At 44.0% G+C, this 19,520-nt stretch overlaps 1 protein-coding gene across 1 annotated transcript in view; it reads right to left on the bottom strand.

Annotated features, from left to right (window-relative positions):
- The window catches only part of LOC126263317 (glutamate receptor ionotropic, delta-1-like), a 106,275-nt gene extending 103,801 nt beyond the window's left edge, over nt 1-2,474 (bottom strand). Inside the window, exon 1 of the mRNA XM_049960407.1 lies at nt 2,436-2,474. Coding sequence (XP_049816364.1) covers nt 2,436-2,474 — 39 coding nt within the window. The remainder of the gene's footprint in view (nt 1-2,435) is intronic.
- Nucleotides 2,475-19,520: the final 17,046 nt, after the last annotated feature.

The raw sequence follows: 19,520 nt of genomic DNA on the forward strand, positions 1-19,520 counted from the left end.
ACATATGGGCGCTGCGTTTTGTGGGCCATTTCACACCACAGCATTCCTCGTAGTTCGGGCATGTAAACTTGCGTTAAACTGAGTGTGGAATTTTGCTGCTCAAGGAGTTGTTGCAGGCTGTTGTTTGCCTGTTGTAACCCTGCAATTTGTTTCCATGGAAGAGCTTGCACGCCAGTGCAGGAAGGAGTCTGCCACTACGTTTTGTTTGCCACTGGTGTGTCTGACGTCAGGGGTGAACTGCGAGATGTATTCCACTTGTCGATACTGTCTTGATGAGCCGTGGTAAATGACTTTTGAAAAAAAAAATTGTTAATGGTGCGCTATCGGTGATGACTGCGATATGTTTTCCTTCCACTGAGTCTCTGAAGTGTAGTATCACATGTACAGTTTCCTACCTGTCGTCTTCCACTTTCGCTGTGACTGAGTGGGAATTTATGAAAAAAAATGCCAGTCTTTGCCATGGTCGTCTGACACGATGCTGCAGCGCTTTCCTGGTGGCATTCTGGCTGGCGTCTGCCATAAATGCTATGGTACGTCATGGTGAGGGTGCAGAAGAAGCGCAGCGTGAGCTGCATAGTCCTTCAGTTTATGGAACGCATCTAACTGCTGTGGTGCCCGTTTCGCTTTTCGTCTTCCAGAGCTATATTTACCTTTTAAGGTATATGTCAGTAGTGTAGTTCTGCGGCATTGTGCATGTGCCAACGGTAGTAGTTTAGCAATCCTAAAGACGTCTTAGATCCTTGTACGTTTTGCGGAACTGGCATATTTTGAATGCTTGACACTCTGGCAGAGGCGAGATATCTGCTGCTACACTCTGAGGACATAGTTCACTTCTTCTCTGCCTGCATTTGCCTGCCTGAGGTATAATTCGTGTTGTTTCAGTGAGATGGAGAACACAAAGATGTCATCCATATGAAACAACACAAAGTCCAGGCCTCTAATAACCTGGCGAATGAACTGTCACCAGGTTTGCAACACATTCTTCAAACCTTAAGGCGTGTACCAGTATTCGAACTGGCTGGACAGGGTAATGATGGCTGTTTTTTGACATCTTCTGGGGCGACTTGTGTTTGTGGGTAAGCTTTCTCACAGTCAGTGACGTAAAATATCCAGGCATTTGCAATTGCATTATTGAAGTCTGTTACGTGCAGAAAAGGGTATCTATCCAGCTCTGTCCTTGCACTGAATGTTCCATAGTTACTGCGCAAGTGCCACGTATTGTTTTTCTTTAAAACTGACCGTCCGAAGGTCCAGTTATTCCCACCTGTATCTGAAGATTTATGTCTTCTTGGTCTGCTAAAAACAGATCGGCCGTGTGCCAGTGGTGCTTTGCTGCTGCTGGTGAGCTGAGTGACGTCCTAATATGATGCACGGTGTCATCATTGCCTTAGTGGAGAAAGTGAGCGCCCAGAATTTTTCGAAAATCATGCGAATAGGAAGGTTTACTTGCATTCGCGCCACTTCTGCCGATAAGAAAAGCCTTCTATCACTGAAATCAGTACCGAGGTGGAAGTCGTAGAAATCGACCCCTTTAATTGGCCCTGTGATGTCTGCTACTGTGAAGCACTATCGGAAAATCTTGTGCGTATGGAGATCCAGCTCCATGAATTTCCTTCCATATGTACAAATGGATAAATTTTTAGCTGCTGTCAATACCTGTGTAGTAGTAGTTGTATCCTGTACGTCGAAACTGAAGCAAGGTGTCACTGTGAGGTCTCGTCCCATATCTACGAAGGTATGTTGTCTGTCACAAACTGTCGATGTGAGCCGCCCCCTGCCGTGTGTGTGAAACCGATTCTCTGCAAGTTGGGTGTTGCTGTTGTAGCAGCCATGTCTTTATAAAGCAGTTCTTCCGAGCTATTGTTCTCACACCCCTTTATAAAAGTGATAGAATAGTGCCTTGTATTTATAGCCTGGGTATCAGATGGAGTAAACTTAATCATGGCAGTTCCAGCATTTTTAGTCAAACTGCCAAATCCTGAATGTGTAGGGTGTTCCCTGTCGATGCAGGCTATGAAATGAGACAGGGCTGCGAATTTTCAAACAGTTCATCCACTGTAGTGCCTATTGATGTTCAAAAGCCAGCAAATGCTGATGGTTTATTCAGGCCAAATGAAGGATATTGTAGCATCCATGTCTACTGTTGTAATGACTTGAGAAAAGGGGATGTCGCGAGTTGTGGGAAGGAAGGGAGGCGTCTATCTAGGTGTTTGTGATAGCCACTGGCGCTCCTTAGTGGGTGTGTGTGGCCTTTGGGTACCACAAGGTGCTGCATATTTGCATGATTGCCAGCCGAACGTGATGATAAAAGTACAGATTACTGCCCCCTTTCTGTTTCTTGCTGTCCTGTGCTTGAGTGAAAGGTTTGTTGCGCCACTTGCGACGCGCTCTTGCTCATGTTTCTTGTGAGTGTTTTAGCGCTACTGTGTACTCACCTTGTGTTCCCTCACTGCCGGCTGATCTTGAGTTGCCATGTGCGTTGTAGTGGTCATGTGCGGTCCAGGTCCAATGAGCTGCCACCAAGGAGTCTAGAATAAGGGGGGATGCCGTTTTGCCAGAAAAGTGAAGCTAACGCCGCTACATTGGTCTGTCCATAATATTTGGTGTCGAGTGAGTATTCGTACTGCACGGCAGTGATGCTTTATACTTTATCAAAGTAGATACTCAGAAATTATTGGCTATTAGACAATGAAAGCTAAGCTGGCAAGTCTCATGCAGTATTTAACCGAGAAACTCGTTTCCTGGGCTCAGCAGGATGTTGCCCCTGGCTTCAATTAATGGCCATCCCCCCTTATTCTAACCTTTCTGGCTGCCACGCCTGCGTCAAGGGCGTTCAGGGTCCATTCGCCATGTTACCGCGTGCCTCTGCGCAAGAAACACTATTTTGCAAGCAGTTTATAATGGCTTCAGCTTTATCTGCAAGAACGCTTAAAGGCACCTCTGCGTTTGTCGTCAAAACTGTCCAAATGGCAGGCGGTAGCCGCTTAAAACACAAGTTGTGAACGGAATTCTCAGGCAGCAAATCTGTTCCTGCTTGTATTTTAAGGTCTTTCAAAAACTGGTTGTGGAACTTATTCCGTAGTCGTTCGTCACCTAGTAACTTTTCAGATGTAGGTTAGGCGGAAGTGTGAGTTGTCGGATTAGACAATCTTTTAAGGCGACATAGCACCAATTTTGGAACACATCTTCCTCCTTCACAGTTTCAGTTTTGCTAAAGTGAGCTACTACGTAATGAAATTTCTCAACGCTTTTTCTGACGCTGCACTGTCAGCGAATGCTTTGTACATGCATAAACCATTATTCTGGCCTCGACAGCCAGAAAGGCGGAAATTTTATGAGGGTTGCGCAGAAAGTAATGCAACGCATTTTTTTCTCATCCGAAAACAATGCTACGAGTGCGAAACGTTATGTATGTATTATTTGAAGTCTCATGGGTGAACATGCCAAGTTTCCCTCACTTCAGACAGGTAACGTAGCTGCGGGACAGTTTCAAAGTGGCGTCTGTGGGTGATGTACGTTACAATCAACGTGCCGCCATTGAATTTCTCACTGAAGAGAAAGAAACTATGGGGAATATTAAAAAACGCTTGCGCAAAGTCTATGGAGAATCTTCTTTCAACAGAAGTACTGTTAGTCGCTGGGAAAGTGGGGGGGGGGGGGGCGAGGTCATCAGAAGGTGGTTCGGTGGAGCTCCACGTTTTGCAGCGGTCGATGAGACCATCCACGGCTATCACACCTGATACAACTAACCTAGCCCCCTCGCTCTTCCACTTGTTTGGGCAATTAAAAGACGCCATTCCTAGAAGACATTTCGAGGACGATGATAAAATGATTCATACAGTGAAGCACTGGCTCCACCACCAGGACAAGGATTAGTATCGACAGGGTATACACGCCCTTGTTTCGTGCTGGAGGAAGGCCATAGAACGGGATGGGGATTACGTGGAAAAATAGGGTGTGAATATAAAACACTATTCTTTCGTGTGTGTAATTCTCATTATGTTCAATAAAGAATTGTTGAAGGAAAAAAATGCGGTGCATACTTTCTGGGCAACCCTCCTATGTGGCGTTCCTGCGTGAAGTTGCCAGAGGTGCTCCGAATGTTCGGTTGTCGAATTTCCCTCGGTTTTGGCGTGCTCGGCGGTGGCTGTCCCTGCCCGCAGCCGTTTCTTGCGTTAGGGGTTGTCGGAGTCATCGATGCGACGCCGCTGAACGTTCCGAGTCAATGTCGTGCTCACTTCACGCGTTCACATCTATAAGAATTTTTCTTACTTGGTAATCTGTGACTCTACACTGAATGACTCAAGAGTAATTTGAACATCACACATTCATTGGACCTTGAGTTTACATTTTACATTGTATGACACAAACTTATTCAGCCCTTAGGAGTGCAAGACAAAGAACTGCAAGACTAAAGATATAAAAATTGAATCAGATTTCACTCTTCGCAACCGATGTGCTGACTACCGAGGAGACTACACTACATTTTGTATTTATTTAGAATTTGCTAACGAAGAACATGGCGTTGTGCTTAGAGAGTTAAAAACGACAAAATTAAAATTTAAAACAGTCTTGATCGCAATCTTGTTAAAATATTGTTTTTATTGGAGTGAGTGACCGGTTTCGACTCTATGAAAGAGTCATCTTCAGACTCCGGATCGGTTCCGTCGACGGAACTCATCTAACAGTGTCCATCCACCGCTCCGGAGTCTGAAGATGACTCTTTCATAGACACTCGGCAGAAAGAGTCATCTTCAAACTCCGGAGCGGTGGATGGACACTGCTAGATGAGTTTCGTCGACGGAACTCATCTAACAGTGTCCATTTAAATTTTAAATTTTAATTTTAACCACTTTTAATGTGTTTACTAAAACCTTAAAAACGATAGTTGAAAGTGGGCTGTTATGAAGGCTACGTGGAAATCGATAAAAAACATGCAGCTGACTATCAAATGAAGGAAAACTCCTGCGAAGGTTTATCGAAAATGATAACCCACTGTACGTAAAAGGCACGTATTTGGGTTTGAATCTCATTCAGGCATACTGTATAAAAAAAATGGTTCAAATGGCTCTGAGCACTATGGGACTTAACTGCTGTGGTCATCAGTCCCCTAGAACTTAGAACTACTTAAATCTAACTAATCTAAGGACATCACACACATCCATGCCCGAGGCAGCATTCGAACCTGCAACCGTAGCGGTCGCGCGGTTCCAGACTGTAGCGCCTAGAACCGCTCGGCCACTCCAGCCGGCACATACTGTATAACTTGTTAGAAATGTTGACAATATTGTTTGCGCAATTACGTCTCCGTGTAAGGCTAACCAATCCAATATCACTGTCCACTTCTTTTTTCAAGTGAAATTGGATTCTCAGGGCGCTTCTATAATGATAGGGAATAGACCTTGCTTTGGCTTGCGTAGGCAAGTTTGGTCGTGCGATGACATTCCAGCAACTAAAAGTGATGGCGCTTATCCGTGTCATCTAGTTTCTGGTGTTCATGTCGAAGATCATCAAGTCATACTTGCGAATGCCTTTGAATCTTGGTATTGGGCATTCTACGACTCTCCTTAAATTCGCAAGTGTCCGAAAATGACCTCAAGTTGTAAATTCTCTGGGTCCATTCGGTGAACGCGTTCCAGCCAGTGAAATCGTCCCTTGTTCCGGAAATGCAGTGATACAGCAACACTGGCCCTTTGAGTAATTCCTCACTCGCCTCCTCGGCAGAACTCCTTGCGTTGGCCAGAAGCATTACATTTAGAAAACATCTACTCGTCGGTATTTTTTGGCATAGGTATTTCTTGTATCCATTGAGGACGCGACACAGGGACGCAAGTATCTCGGCGAATATTACAAGTTTCTCGTTTATTGAAAGTAAGAGTTCATTAAATGTTGCCGCAGTTCTTTCAGTGCGCATGTGTATCTCCATATCATTGGAGAGATGAACTTGTAAAGTTCCTGCTAGGTTTGGAAACTGTATTACCTTTGAAAATAAATCAGGATATGTCACGATTTAAGAAAAATCCCCTCTGATATGTAAGGTTTTGACCGATGAATCAAATTTAGTAACGCGACCTGATAGCAAAGAATTTGTAGAAGATTACCTACACAATGAACACCCACTGTACGTAAAAGGCACGTATTTGGGTTTGAATCTCATTCAGGCATACTGTATAAAAAATGGTTCAAATGGCTCTGAGCACTATGGGACTTAACTGCTGTGGTCATCAGTCCCCTAGAACATAGGTATTTCTTGTATCCATTGAGGACGCGACACAGGGACGCAAGTATCTCGGCGAATATTACAAGTTTCTCGTTTATTGAAAGTAAGAGTTCATTAAATGTTGCCGCAGTTCTTTCAGTGCGCATGTGTATCTCCATATCATTGGAGAGATGAACTTGTAAAGTTCCTGCTAGGTTTACGGTTGGTGTTGCAAAAGGAAAATGGACATGAGCTATTGTACCAAATATCTCAGCAAGCATAAAACTGTTGAAGCAACGGTGGCTTGTAGCCCTGTGGAATGCAAATGGGCATATGTGCCCTACTTTCTTTTAAAAATAAACACAAATGGAAGGTATCGAAGAAATACATTTTCTGTAGATCATGCACTGCACCACTACTACCTGCATCAGCGTCAAAACTTACCTTTTGTGCTGAAAAACATTCAAGGAAATGTGAAGTCTAATATTCGTGGTGATTGCTACTGTTGTTGATGTAAACTGCAACAAGATCATGAGAGTCTACCAGTAGCGGAAAGCGAATAGTACGGTCCACGTCAAATTATCGTGTTACAGCTGCTGAGTGCAAGTCGGTCTGATGCGTCTAAATAGGAAAATAGATAGCAAGGAAAAAAGTTTGGAAAGAATATTTGAGGGTAAGTTCAACAAACTGACTTAAGAAAAGTGAGTCGATCACAATGACATATGTATTGCTGGTGTCCAGAAAACATGGGACACACAGTGTTCCAAATGTGAGAAAATGCTCCTTACAAGTCGCAAGGCATTTACAAAAGGATTTATAGGGAGTGTGACTAAATTGACTGTATTACTATTCGGATGAATTGATAGCAAACAGATTCTGTACCGAGCCTCGAAGTATACTAGCCGCACAAAGACACAAATACCCGATACCCACACGTGAGACTCATGTCCAACACGTGAAAGTTAGAGCAACTTTGCAGTGCGTATCAAGAATGTAATTAAGTATGAACCACTCATATGTCGTAAATGACTGACAAATCGTACTGCAAATATGCATTTAGCCAAGCTGCATTTCACCACCTCTCCGTCCAACAACCAGCAACTTGTGCCATTCGGTGGCAAACACTACCTTAATAACACAAGCGTGCTCACTTTAAATTCATGTCTCAGGATTCTCAGCGAAGCGGGCATTGGTGACCTGTTTGGTCAGTTTACCTGGAACTCAGAGGTTTCCTGGATACTTCACAGACTACCCCCAAGGTAACTAAATCGTTCGTAATCGGTATTCGATTCAGAACAGCATCTTTTCAGTAAGCTTGCAGTAACTAGTAGGCGAAAATAATTGAATTGTAAAAATATTAAACTAAATATTGAAAGCTACAATGTAAAGCCAACTTTCAAATTGTTGTAGTCGAAGCAAGGAAGCTGAAAAGACCAGAGTGGAGGCAGAAGCATCAAAATGATATTGGAAGGGTGATTTGCACATTAAACAATTACGATAGTTTTTTTAGTTTTTATGTTCATCTGGAATGGCTGTTAGGTGCTGTGAGAATCTTATTCTCACACGAGTATTTATTTTGTAAATACTATTTATTTAGATATATAAGCCTGTTTGCAAAGAACAGGAACTGTGGCTAAGCAGCACCGCTCATTGAAACATTAAGTGATACTTGCAATAGTATTCTGTAACAGCAATGTTGGCTTTTTCTGATTGTGGCTGTTGGTATTCGATCTCTGTTGTGTCTAGACCATCGTATTTTAATGCTGGATTAGAATAAATTTTCTACGAGTATATTAAGGACTGTATTAACTTCACTGGGGCGCACAATGATAAGTTTGTGGCTGTCTATAAAACTTAAGTCTGAAAGGATTAATGAATAACTTGTGATTGCTGTACCAGTACGAGTGTTAGCCACTCGAAGAGACCCATGTTATTCTAAATCCACAAATGAGGAAAAGCTGCAATCTAATATTGAGTCTAAGTTGAAGCAAGAGTCTTACAACATAACAAAACAAGATAGTGAACTCTTGAATCTCTGCATAGACGCACTGTCTAAGTGAACCGTCATTCTTTCGAGATGAATAGAATTTGAGGAAGCCTTCGTTTACCACTACCCTCTCCTCCCAGATTCTGTCCTATAATCAATGTCCAGGCTCATCTACTCTCCCCTCCCCCACCCCCTGAAAAAAAGAAAGAAAAAAAAAACTTGTCAAACCACCCCACTCCTCTCACGTCTCTACCTACATACAACACAATTCCAGTATCTCTCTCACTCACTTACTCTCTCTCTCTCTCTCTCTCTCTCTCTCTTTCTCTCTCTTTCTCTCTCTCTAAAACACACACACACACAATTACAACGAAATGAATACCTCTGGCTGCATACAGGCGTTGATATACGTCAACGGGGACAGTTGAAAATGTGTGCCCCGACTGGGACGCGAGCCTGCTTACATGGCAGATTGATCTGAAGTATCCGGACACCTAGCTGAAAATGACTTACAAGTTCGTGGCGCCCTCCATCGGTAATGCTGGAATTCAGCATGGTGTTGGTCCACCCTTAGTCTTGATGACAGCTTGGGGAATGACAGCTCATTCTTCACGGAGTGCTGCATTGAGGAGGGGTATCGATGTCGGTCGGTGAGGCCTGGCACGAAGTCGGCATTCCATAACATCTCAAAGGTCTTCTATAGGATTCAGATCAGCACTCTATGCAGGCCAGTCAATTACAGGGATGTTACTGTCGTGTAACTACTCCACCACAGGCCGTGCATTATGAACAGGTCCTCGATCCTGTTGAAAACCGCAATCGCCACCCCCGAATTGTTCTTCAAGAGTGGGAAGCACGAAAGTGCTTAAAACATCAATCTAGGCCTGTGCTGTGATAGTGCCACGCAAAACAACAAGGGGTGCAAGCCCCTCCATGAAAAACACAGCACACCATAACACCACCGCCTCCGAATTTTACTGTAGGCACTACACACGCTGGCAGCTGACGTTCACCGGACATTCGCCATACCGACACCTTGCTATCGGATCGCCACATTGTGTACCGTGATTCGTCACTCCACACAACGTTGTTCCACTGTTCAGTCGTCCAATGTTTACACTCCTTACACCAAGCGAGGCGCCGTTTGGCATTTACCAGCGTGATGTGTGGCTTATGAGCAGCTGCTCGACCATGAAATCCAACTTTCCTCACCTCCCGCCTAACTGTCATAGTTCTTGTAGTGGATCCTGATGCAGTCTGGAATTCCTGTGTGATGGTCCGGATAGATGTCTGCCTATTACACATTACGACCCTCTTCAACTGTCAGCGGTCTCTGTCAGTCAACAGACGAGGTCGGCCTGTAAGCTTTTGTGCTGTACGTGTGCCTTCATGTTTCCACTTCACTATCTCATCGGAAACAGTGGGCCTAGGGATGTTTAGGAGTGTGTAAATCTCGCGTACAGACGCATGACACAAGTGACACCCAATCACCTGACCTCGTTCAAAGTCCGTGAGTTCCGAGGAGCGCCCCATTCTGATGTCTCACGATGTCCAATGTCTACTGAGGTCGCTGATATATAGTACCTGGCAGTAGGTGGAGCACAGTGCACCTAATATGAAAAACGTATGTTTTTGGGAGTGTCCGGATACTTTTGATCACTTAGTGTACACTAAGAAAGTACCATCTGATATCCACCTTGAATGGCTTGGGCAGCGCAGATGTAAATGTTGTGATGTGACTAATTAAGGGGACCGCCAAATAAGAGCGAAAGCATCTCGCCCGAGTATTAAGTCATAGGATGCCTTCCTGAAAATGCCATAGTAGTTGCAGGAGGGTCTTAGATTGTTTGGCAATCAAATGCCCTACAGACAGGCCCGAGTTGTGACTGAGGGAACCTCAGAAGTATGACGACCCAACAGGACGTGAAGGTTTCAGATTCTGGGAGATATCTAAAAATGTAGTGTTATTATGAAATACTATCAGAGGAGATGTGTTTTTCTTAGAACTGTGTGCTTCTTGTAGCATAGGAAAATATGAAATTACTAAAGTTTCTGACAAATAATTCTATTGGCCAGACGGAAAATCTGAGCCGACAAGTCAGCTGTAAGTATATGCAGAAGACGAATTTTGGGAAATGCTAGAGGAGAGAGGACACAGAAGGATACCCGTACTTATTGTTATTTCAGTGATTACAAAAACGAGTCAAATTTACAAAGAACTTGGCAGTAAGAGTATACTTCTCTGTGTGACGTTGCATCCCCTCTCTGGTCTGGACGCATGCACAGATTCGGTTGGGAATGGCGTCGCAAGGCCGTTGTATCGTCTGCTGAGGCAAGCTGGCTCACAACTGTTAGCTAGTCCATGGTATTCTGGATACTGGCACTGAGACGGCGTTGACGTCCAGACTGGTCCCACACATGTTCTATCGGGGTTAGATCTGAGGCTCTTTATGGTCACAGGTGTGCCTCAATGCCACAACATAATGCAGGCGGTTCATAAAGGCGTGTGCCAGGCAAGGACGAGAATTGTCTTGTTGAAATATGGCATCACGATACTGTCGCATGAGAAGTAATACAAGAGGATCCATGATGCCCGTGACGTACTTTTGGGCCGTCGGAGTTCTCTCAGTCACTACCACCCATGATCTGAAAGTCATGCCCGATGGCTCTCCATCTCATGAAGTCAGGGGTAACACCTCTGTGCCTCTCCAAAACATTGGGAAAATGAGACCTCTTTCCAGTTCGTCGCTATACTCGCCGACGATCGTTATCTGGGATAGTGCAGAATCTCGACTGATTGCTGAACAAAATGCTGCGCCATTCATCGGTAGTCCACTCTTTATCAGTCACATAATGCTCCAGACGCAGCCTGTTGTGTTATGGAGTTAACGGCAACCTATGCGTGGGATAGTTAATTCCCTTGTCAGACACCTGCTAGTCTCCGACAACGCTGCGGGATTACACAGTCTTGCGGTGAGTCCATTGCTCGTTCTGGATGGCAGGCGGAGATGTGAAGGGGAGACGATGTGCTTGGCGCAAACTTCGGCGATCCTGTCTTGTGGTAGTCAGACGGAGTCAACTCGGAACCTTAAGGACATACTACGCCTGTCCTCACATTCCTGTGCATTCCAACATCCGGCCACTGTCACATATGAATGTCCCATAAATCTGGATAGTACACTATTCGGCCAGCCGAACAATAGACACCCATAATGAGGCCACTTTCAAACTGCGTCAAGTGCTGATAACGCTATCTCAAACGGATACATGTTTTCTCCATGTTCTTCACAGTGGTCACTCAACACCAGACGCCGTTCATGGCCCTTACACGTCTCTACGAGGCCTGGTAACAACTCTAAACACGAACAACACTAAACACGAACAACGTTAGTGCACTGTCTCTGTTGGTCCATCATGGACAGGGGACATCAGCTAGTTAAGTAATTGTCAAGGTCAATGAAACTCACCAACAGCCGTGTAACTTAAGATGTTATTTTATTTTGTTTTGAAGGCTACCATTTTCAGCATTTCACTATGCCATCTTCAGGCCCCATACGTATCTCTCCAAATAAACGAAAGTGGCATACAGAGCCATAAATCTCTGGATGTCGTGACGTTGCTATCAAGTCTTCGAATGATGCACTAGTGTAACGATTGAACTGACGACATCCAGAGATTTAGGGCTCTACATGACACTTTCTTTTATTTGGAGAGATGTATATGAAACTGGTAGCCTTCAAAACAAAATAAAATAACATCTTAAGTTACACGGCTGTTGGTGAATTTAATTGACATTGACAATTAATGCACTGTGGTGGCCGTTTTACCCGTCACAGAATCCTGCAACTCTAATCATTTACTAATCGCCACTGATGTTACATGTACGAAGTTACTCTGACATCCATATCCTCTGAGTACCTTCACTTTTTTTGTCAAGGGTTGCGTAATCAAAACAGACTTTAACTTTTGCTGGAAAACTGCCCAAAAGAATGGTTCTGTGTATAAATAATGACTGTCAGAGTCCCTCTTGGTACATGCCGTGTATGTTTGCAAGAGATGCCAATCACACATGCTATCTTTTCGGGGACGCATGGTGCAAGTCATCTGATATGCAATATTGGCAACAGTAAACAAGTAAAGACAAGCACTAAATCACTCAAGTAAAAGACCACTTGAGAATATTCTGTTTGTGTCAAAGTAATCAACAACTAATCCTCTGGAAAACGACCTTGAGATAGTTTTGAAAAAAAAAAAAGAAAAAAAAAGGAAAACGGCCATATCGTTTTTCTTGTAATCTTAGTATATGCTAGAAAGATGTTAAGTGTTTTATAATACGTTATTAACCAACTTAAATACGTTGAAAAAAACAGATAAATTTTAAAGCAGTTATGATGAACTTTATTTACAGTTTTGCAACTGGCACATCTAATCTATTAATTTTATTCATTGCAAATGATGTACTTAAATGAATTCTATATAGTTAATATAGTTAACGCTTAACTCACGAGGTGACTTTTCCGTAACGTATACTGCGATGTGTGGTCTCTGGAACCACTATGTTTGAGCAGGGATTATCTCGTAAATCATTTGGAAATTTTTAATGTAATCTATGTAACTCTTATATTTACAATTACTTACGTGTTGTTTAAATAACTTTTGTTGAACTTGTTCCACTAAATAGAACTTGCTGTTTTTGACTTCTTCTCCCACAGAATCGCATACTATAGTTCGTTTTTTAAATAGTACATATAAACGACCTACCACCGAACTGAATTTTACATTGTGGAAAAAGTACAGTACAATGTGTGTAGCAAGTAAATTTTCACATAAAACTGAGGCCAGGGTTTATACTGGCACAAAATTGCACTACGTTCGTACAAAAAAAAGTCTATATAACTGACATTCCGTGATGGGATCTACATTTTTCGGTTACCATCACTCACAACACATATGATTTTAACTAACAATTTAAGCATTTTATTGCGCAAACACAAGGTCCCATCAACACTGCCTTGAAGTACTTCCTTAAATGGTCCCCTCTTTTGCTAGCAGAATTGTGATAACTTGCTATTGCGCAGTTGTCGCCTTTTTCGTGTATTTCTTGATACATGTCACTGACACCTTCCTGCATCCGCCGAACTAACAACTGAATCAAACTTGCGACCGTAAACATTAATAGATTTCTGCGAACACATTCTGCACTAGGCCTATACTGAAGAAAAAAGGTACGTAGTTCGCGAAGCACCGTCTTGGAGACACCAACACGTGTCAACAACAAATCAAGAGGGCGATAATGCAACCGACAGTTGGTGATTTGAAAAGGATACGAGGGGTATCGCAGCATCCTGCCAGAACTGACTTTGGACAACGAGCTCGAAAATTTTCGCGCTGTTTGAGAGACCACCAGGTTAATGGAAATTAGCTACTAAAGCTGGGTAGCATTAAAAGATTCATCACATAAATTAGGTTTCCAAAATGGTAACAACAAATAATCGACTAAAATGTTAACACGTAACTCTAAATAGTGTTGAAAGAGCACTGTGTGTGTGTGTGTCTGCTTTTGTGTTTGTGTGCTCATGTGCATTTGGGGCGTTTAATATGGACGACTAAAAGAACTCTTTTTTAATAGATTTTCGTAACAGGCTGACTAAATCTTACGCGTAACCTGGTGTAGGGCAGGAGAAGCTGATCAAGTAACATTTGCGGAGAGCGGCACACCTGGGGACTGCTTTGTTGGAGAGTAAACACAGCGGCAGCTGGCGGCTAGCACGCAGATGGACGCCGGGTCACCTACCCGCTAAACCTGTAGCAGCCGGTGCTCCATAAGACACGTCCGAGTGGGCGGGGCGCTGCCGCCGCATTTGCATAATTCTGTTTGCAGCCCAGGGCCAGCGCGAGTGATTCACCTGCTGCGCCGCGTCGAGTGTTCTTCGCCGCCGCGACGGTTGGCCTTTGACGTATGGCTCCACCTACTCTCTCTTCCCAGAATCCTTCAGTGCCGTACCTCTCAACAAGCGTGAAATAACAAAACTGAACTTAGGGAATTCCCTACTTTCCCTTTCAGTCTCATCGGGACAAACGGAGAGTTAACCGGAGGAGGAGGAAACACTGTGCGCTAGATCGGCATCGCGCTTTCCCCACGGCTTCGTCGCGGTGTCATTGCTTTGGTTTGGTTTTAAACTAGAGGAAGGCATCCTCCAAACGTTCTCACACATTCAAAAGTGCGGAGAGAAAAGTGAAATTAACGATTACACTGACATAACAAACGTCATGGGGTAGCTATAAGCATACACACAGATGGCGGTAATATCGCGTACACAGGTTATATAACGCAGTGCATTGGCGATTCTGTCAGTTGTACTGAAGTAAATTATGTGAAAAGGTTTCCGACGTGTCTATGGTCGCACACGATGGGATTAACATAGTTTGAACGCGGAGTGGTAGCTGGAACCAGACGCATGGGACATTCCATTCCGGAAATCGTTAGGGAATTCAATATTCCAAAATCCACAGCGTTAAAGGTGGCGAAAATACCAAATTTTGGGCATTACCTTTCACCACGGACAACGCAGTGGCCGACGGCCGACACTTAACGATCGACAGCATCGGCGTTTGCGTGTTGTCAGTGTTAACGGATAAGAAATAGTGATAGAAATAGCCGCAGAAATCAATGTGGGACGTACGTTGAACATATCTGTTGGAATAGTGCGGTGAAATTCGGCGTTAATGGGCTATGGCAGCAAACGATCGAAGTAAGTGCCTTTGCTAACAGCACGACATTGGCTGCAACGCCTCTCCTGGTATCGAGACCATACTGATTGGACCCTAAACGCCTGGGAAACCGTGGTCTGGTAAGATAAGCTCCGATTTCAGTTGGTAAGAAATGATGTTAGGCTTCGAGTCTGGCGCAGACCCCACGAAGCGACGGACACAAGCTGTCAACAAGGCACTGTACAAGCTGGTGATGGCTCCATAATGCTGTAGGCTGTGTTTGCATGAAATGGACTGGGTCCTCTGGTCCAACTGAAGCGATCATTAACTGGAATTGGTTATCTTCGGCTACTTGGAGACCATTTACACCCATTCATGGATTTCAGGTTCCCAAAAAACCATGGAATTTTTATGGGTGACAATGCGCCATGTCAGAACATTCTGACAATTCGAGCGAATGATTTGGCCACCCAGATCGTTCGACATGAATTCCATCGAACGTTTGTGGAGCATAATCGAGAGGTCAGTTCCTGTACCAGCAACACTTTCGCACTTATGGACGGTTTTAGAGGCAGCATGGCTCAGTAATTCTGCAGCGAACTTTCAACGACTTGTTGAGTCTATGTGAGGTTGAGTGGGTGCACTACGCCGGACAAAAGGAAGTCCGACACGATATTAGCAGTTGCCCCACGATTTTTGTCACCTCAGTGTATTAGGCAGTGCGTTGTTACAAGTGAACTCAAAATACCTGACTGACAAAAAAAAAAAAAAGAAAAAAAAGTGGAGTACACTGAATACGGGGATGAAATGAACTGAAACCTTACGTGTTGAGAAGGTATGTGATCTTATTTCAGTGATTATACAATCGAGACAAATTTACGGAAAAGCTTGGCACTATGAGGCCTCTGATCAGTGTCACGTAGCACCCCGTCTGACCAGGGTGAAAGCACTTATTCGGTTGGGAAGGGTAGCACATGGCCATTGTATTGTCTCCTGAGGCAAACTGGCCTACAGCTGTTGTAAAAATGAAATCTGCCGTGCTATTTTCGGCCGGGAGTACCTTTCTGGGGAGTTCGGCCGTCTGGTGGAAGTCTTCGTATTTGATGCCACTTCGGCGACTTGCACATCGATGATGATGAGGAAAACACACACCTGTCCCGGAATCGAGCTTGGGACCCCATCATGGAGAGTCAACAGCACTAACCTAAAGACCACGTGCTACTGACGGAGCTGTTTGTCATTCCGGGTTCGACTCCCTGTCGGCGCAAAATTTCACTCGTCGTCGCTGATTTTGCATAAAGTCCTGATGCATCTGATACTATTGGTTCCTTTTCTTTCCTTTCCTTTCTCCCCCGTCCACCTTCAATTTACTGAATATGTATTACCGCTACGGATTCCACGCTGTGTCTGTTCTTTCAGACAGGCACCATATATTCATACAACTGTTGTAAATGGTTCTTGACATCCCGTACACTAACACTGGAGCAAAGCTGACGTCTGAGCTGGTCGACACGTATTCCATCAGTGACAGATCTGTGGATCTTGCTGACCACGAGAGTACCTCTTCACGACGCAGACAGTTTACAGACGAGCGTTGTCCTGTTGAAAAATGCCACAAACATACCATAGCATGAGAAGTAGCGCGTGGGATCGAAGGATAACCATGACGTACTGCTGTGCCGTCAGAGTTCTCATAATCACTACAAGCCGTGATCTGAAATCACACCCGATGGCTCACCGCACCATTATGCCAGGAGTAACACCGTTGTGTCTCTCCAAAACATTGGAAGAATGGAACTTCTCCCCAGGTCGTCGCCTTACACGCTGACTATAGTCATCCAGGATAGTGCAGAACCTCGATTCACACAGGAAAGAGACCATTATTTTCTATTGAGACATAAAAAAATACGCTTTATGTTTTTAAAAATCAGCAGTTTGCTAAATAAATTGGAAGAATCGTGAAATTGGAGGGCTGCTTTCAGTCTTGTTTAAGCAGGAGGGAGTAGAAAGTTGTTTTCCAGGAAGTGAGTTAACATCTGATAGGGATAGATACTGCGACGGGAAGTTTTCCGTCAGGATCGATACTAGTGTCAACCAACAAAATCTATACCCGCGATTCTTTAAGGAATGGATCTACTATGTATAAAGCAGCTTCAGACTCTGATTACTTTACGAATGATGTAATATGTTAAATACACAGACGGACAAAAATCGCAAAACCACGAAGGAGTTGTGCGACATAAAGGAAAGTTGGTAGGCGTGTTTCAACATCTGAAACGCCACGTTTATTCAAATTTCGCGCCAGTCGCATGAGAGTGCAAATCAGATTTGCTCTATATACACTCTGCAACGGTTGTGAGCGTCAGCTCCGTGGACGTGGTGAGTTGACGTTAGTCAAGAAAGCCTTTAAGGCAATAAAGGTGGCATTATCAACCGCTCACCGAATTTGAACGAGGTGGTATAATACGGCCACCTCAAGAGCTGGATGTTCATTCTGCGATATTGCAGAAAGACTTGGTAAGAATGTAGCCAACGGTATTTGAATGCTGGCAACGGTGATCAAAGGAATGTATGGTCGCAAGAAGACCAGGCTCCAGACGGCCACGTAGCACTACCGAGAGGACATACAGTCGTGTTCGGCGTGTAGCTCTGTCACATTGTACTGCACCTGCAGCAGCAATTTGAGCAGCAGTTGGCAGCACAGTGACACAACGAACTCTTACAAGTCCGTTACTTTAAGAACAGCTCAGAGCCAGACGTCCTGTAGCGTGAATTCCACTGCCCAAACCACTACTATTTGAGACTTCAGTGGTGTCAAGCGAGAGCTCATTGAAGGGCAGGGTGCAGGTCTGCTGTGTTTTCTGATGCAAAATGGTTCTGACTCGGTGCCAGTGATGGCCGTCTGTTGGTTAGGAGAAGGTCAGTAGAGGATCTGCAACAACCTGTCTGCGACCTGGACCCACTGGACCTGCGCCAAGAGTTGTGATCAGGGGTGTGGTTTCGTATGGCAGCAGGAGCACTCTCTTGGCTATCCCCTGCACCCTGACTGCAAATTTGTACATTAGTCTGGTGATTCGACACGTTGTGCTGCCATTCATGAAAAGCATTCCAGGGGGTGATTTCCAACAGGATAACGCTTGCCCCCATACAGCTGTTGTAACCCAGGATGGTATACAGAATGTCGGCATATTGCCTTGGGCTGCACAATCGTCAGATCTGTCTCCAATCAAGTACGTTTGGGACATCGTCGGACGATAATTCCAGCCTAATCCACAACCAGCATTAACCTCCCCTTTATGCAGGCAGGGAACAGGCATGGAACTCCATCCCACGAACTAAGATCCGGTAGCTGTACAACACAATGCATGCATTCATGCACGTTTGCATTCAACATTCTGGCGGTTACATTGATTATTAATGTACTATCGTTTCACATTTGCAATGGCTTATCCCGCGCTTACAATAATCTATGATCTTGCAATGTTAATCACTTAAATATGATGCCTAGACAAATTTATTCCTGAAATTTCATTATTCTACATTCAGTATTTTTCAGTGTTTAGGATTCTTTCCGTCACTGTACTTCACCTTCATGGTCGAAGACACAAATATCATAATCGTGTTGGGCTTATTAGTTACGGATTATTCACTTACAGACTAATGAAAATGCGGAAACCAAAATTTGCGCTCCTTTTTAAGAAAAGTTACTTCATCATGCATTTCAATGTTTAGGACGTCGTATCTCGTGAACTATGTGTCGTACAATGACAAAAGTCTGCAGGTACCTTCAGTAGTGTATCTTCTTGGAGCAGCCGCTACGTGCCCTCATTCATAAATACTGGATAATTTGCACATTGAGAGTTACGCTGCCTGAAGACATTTACATAGTTTCTAACGTTGATATTTGGCTTATTGTGTTAAACCATTATCGTAAGATTATGTGCTCTTAATAAGTAGATTATGACAGCTATTTAAATTTTTAAGTTTGGGTCATAATCATATGAAAGTCCGAAAATCAACGTTTTGTTACCACTGAAGCCTTTAGATAGGCAACTTGCAACTGAAACCTGTAGCCATTTAATACTAGTAGTATAGATTTCTCTCCTGATATACGAGGGTGAGTCAAATGAAAACCTTACATATTTTTTAAAAATATTATTTATTGTGCAGAAGTGGTACAAAGCTGTATCACTTTCCAACATAACCTCCCCCACGCTCAATGCAAGTCCTCCGGCTCTTACAAAGTGCATAAATTCCTTTAGAAAAAAATTCTTTTGGTAGTCCGCGCAACCACTCATGCACTGCGTGGCGTATCTCTTCATCAGAACGGAACTTCTTTCCTCCCATTGCGTCTTTGAGTGGTCCAAACATATGGAAATCACTTTTGTGATTAGGAATGGCGCCATTCCTTGCTCGCTCTCTTCGTTTCCAGATGGTGGAAGTGAAACCAGGTTTCGTCCCCAGTAACGATCCTTGCAAGGAAGCCATTACCTTCTCGTTCAAAGCGCCGAAGAAGTTCTTCACAAGCATCAACACGTCGTTCTCTCATTTCAGGAGTCAGCTGCCGTGGCACCCATCTCACAGGCACTTTGTGAAACTGGAGCACATCATGCACAATGTGGT

The sequence above is a fragment of the Schistocerca nitens genome, chromosome 6 (assembly GCF_023898315.1).
Source record: "Schistocerca nitens isolate TAMUIC-IGC-003100 chromosome 6, iqSchNite1.1, whole genome shotgun sequence".
NCBI classification, from domain to species: Eukaryota; Metazoa; Arthropoda; class Insecta; order Orthoptera; family Acrididae; genus Schistocerca; species Schistocerca nitens.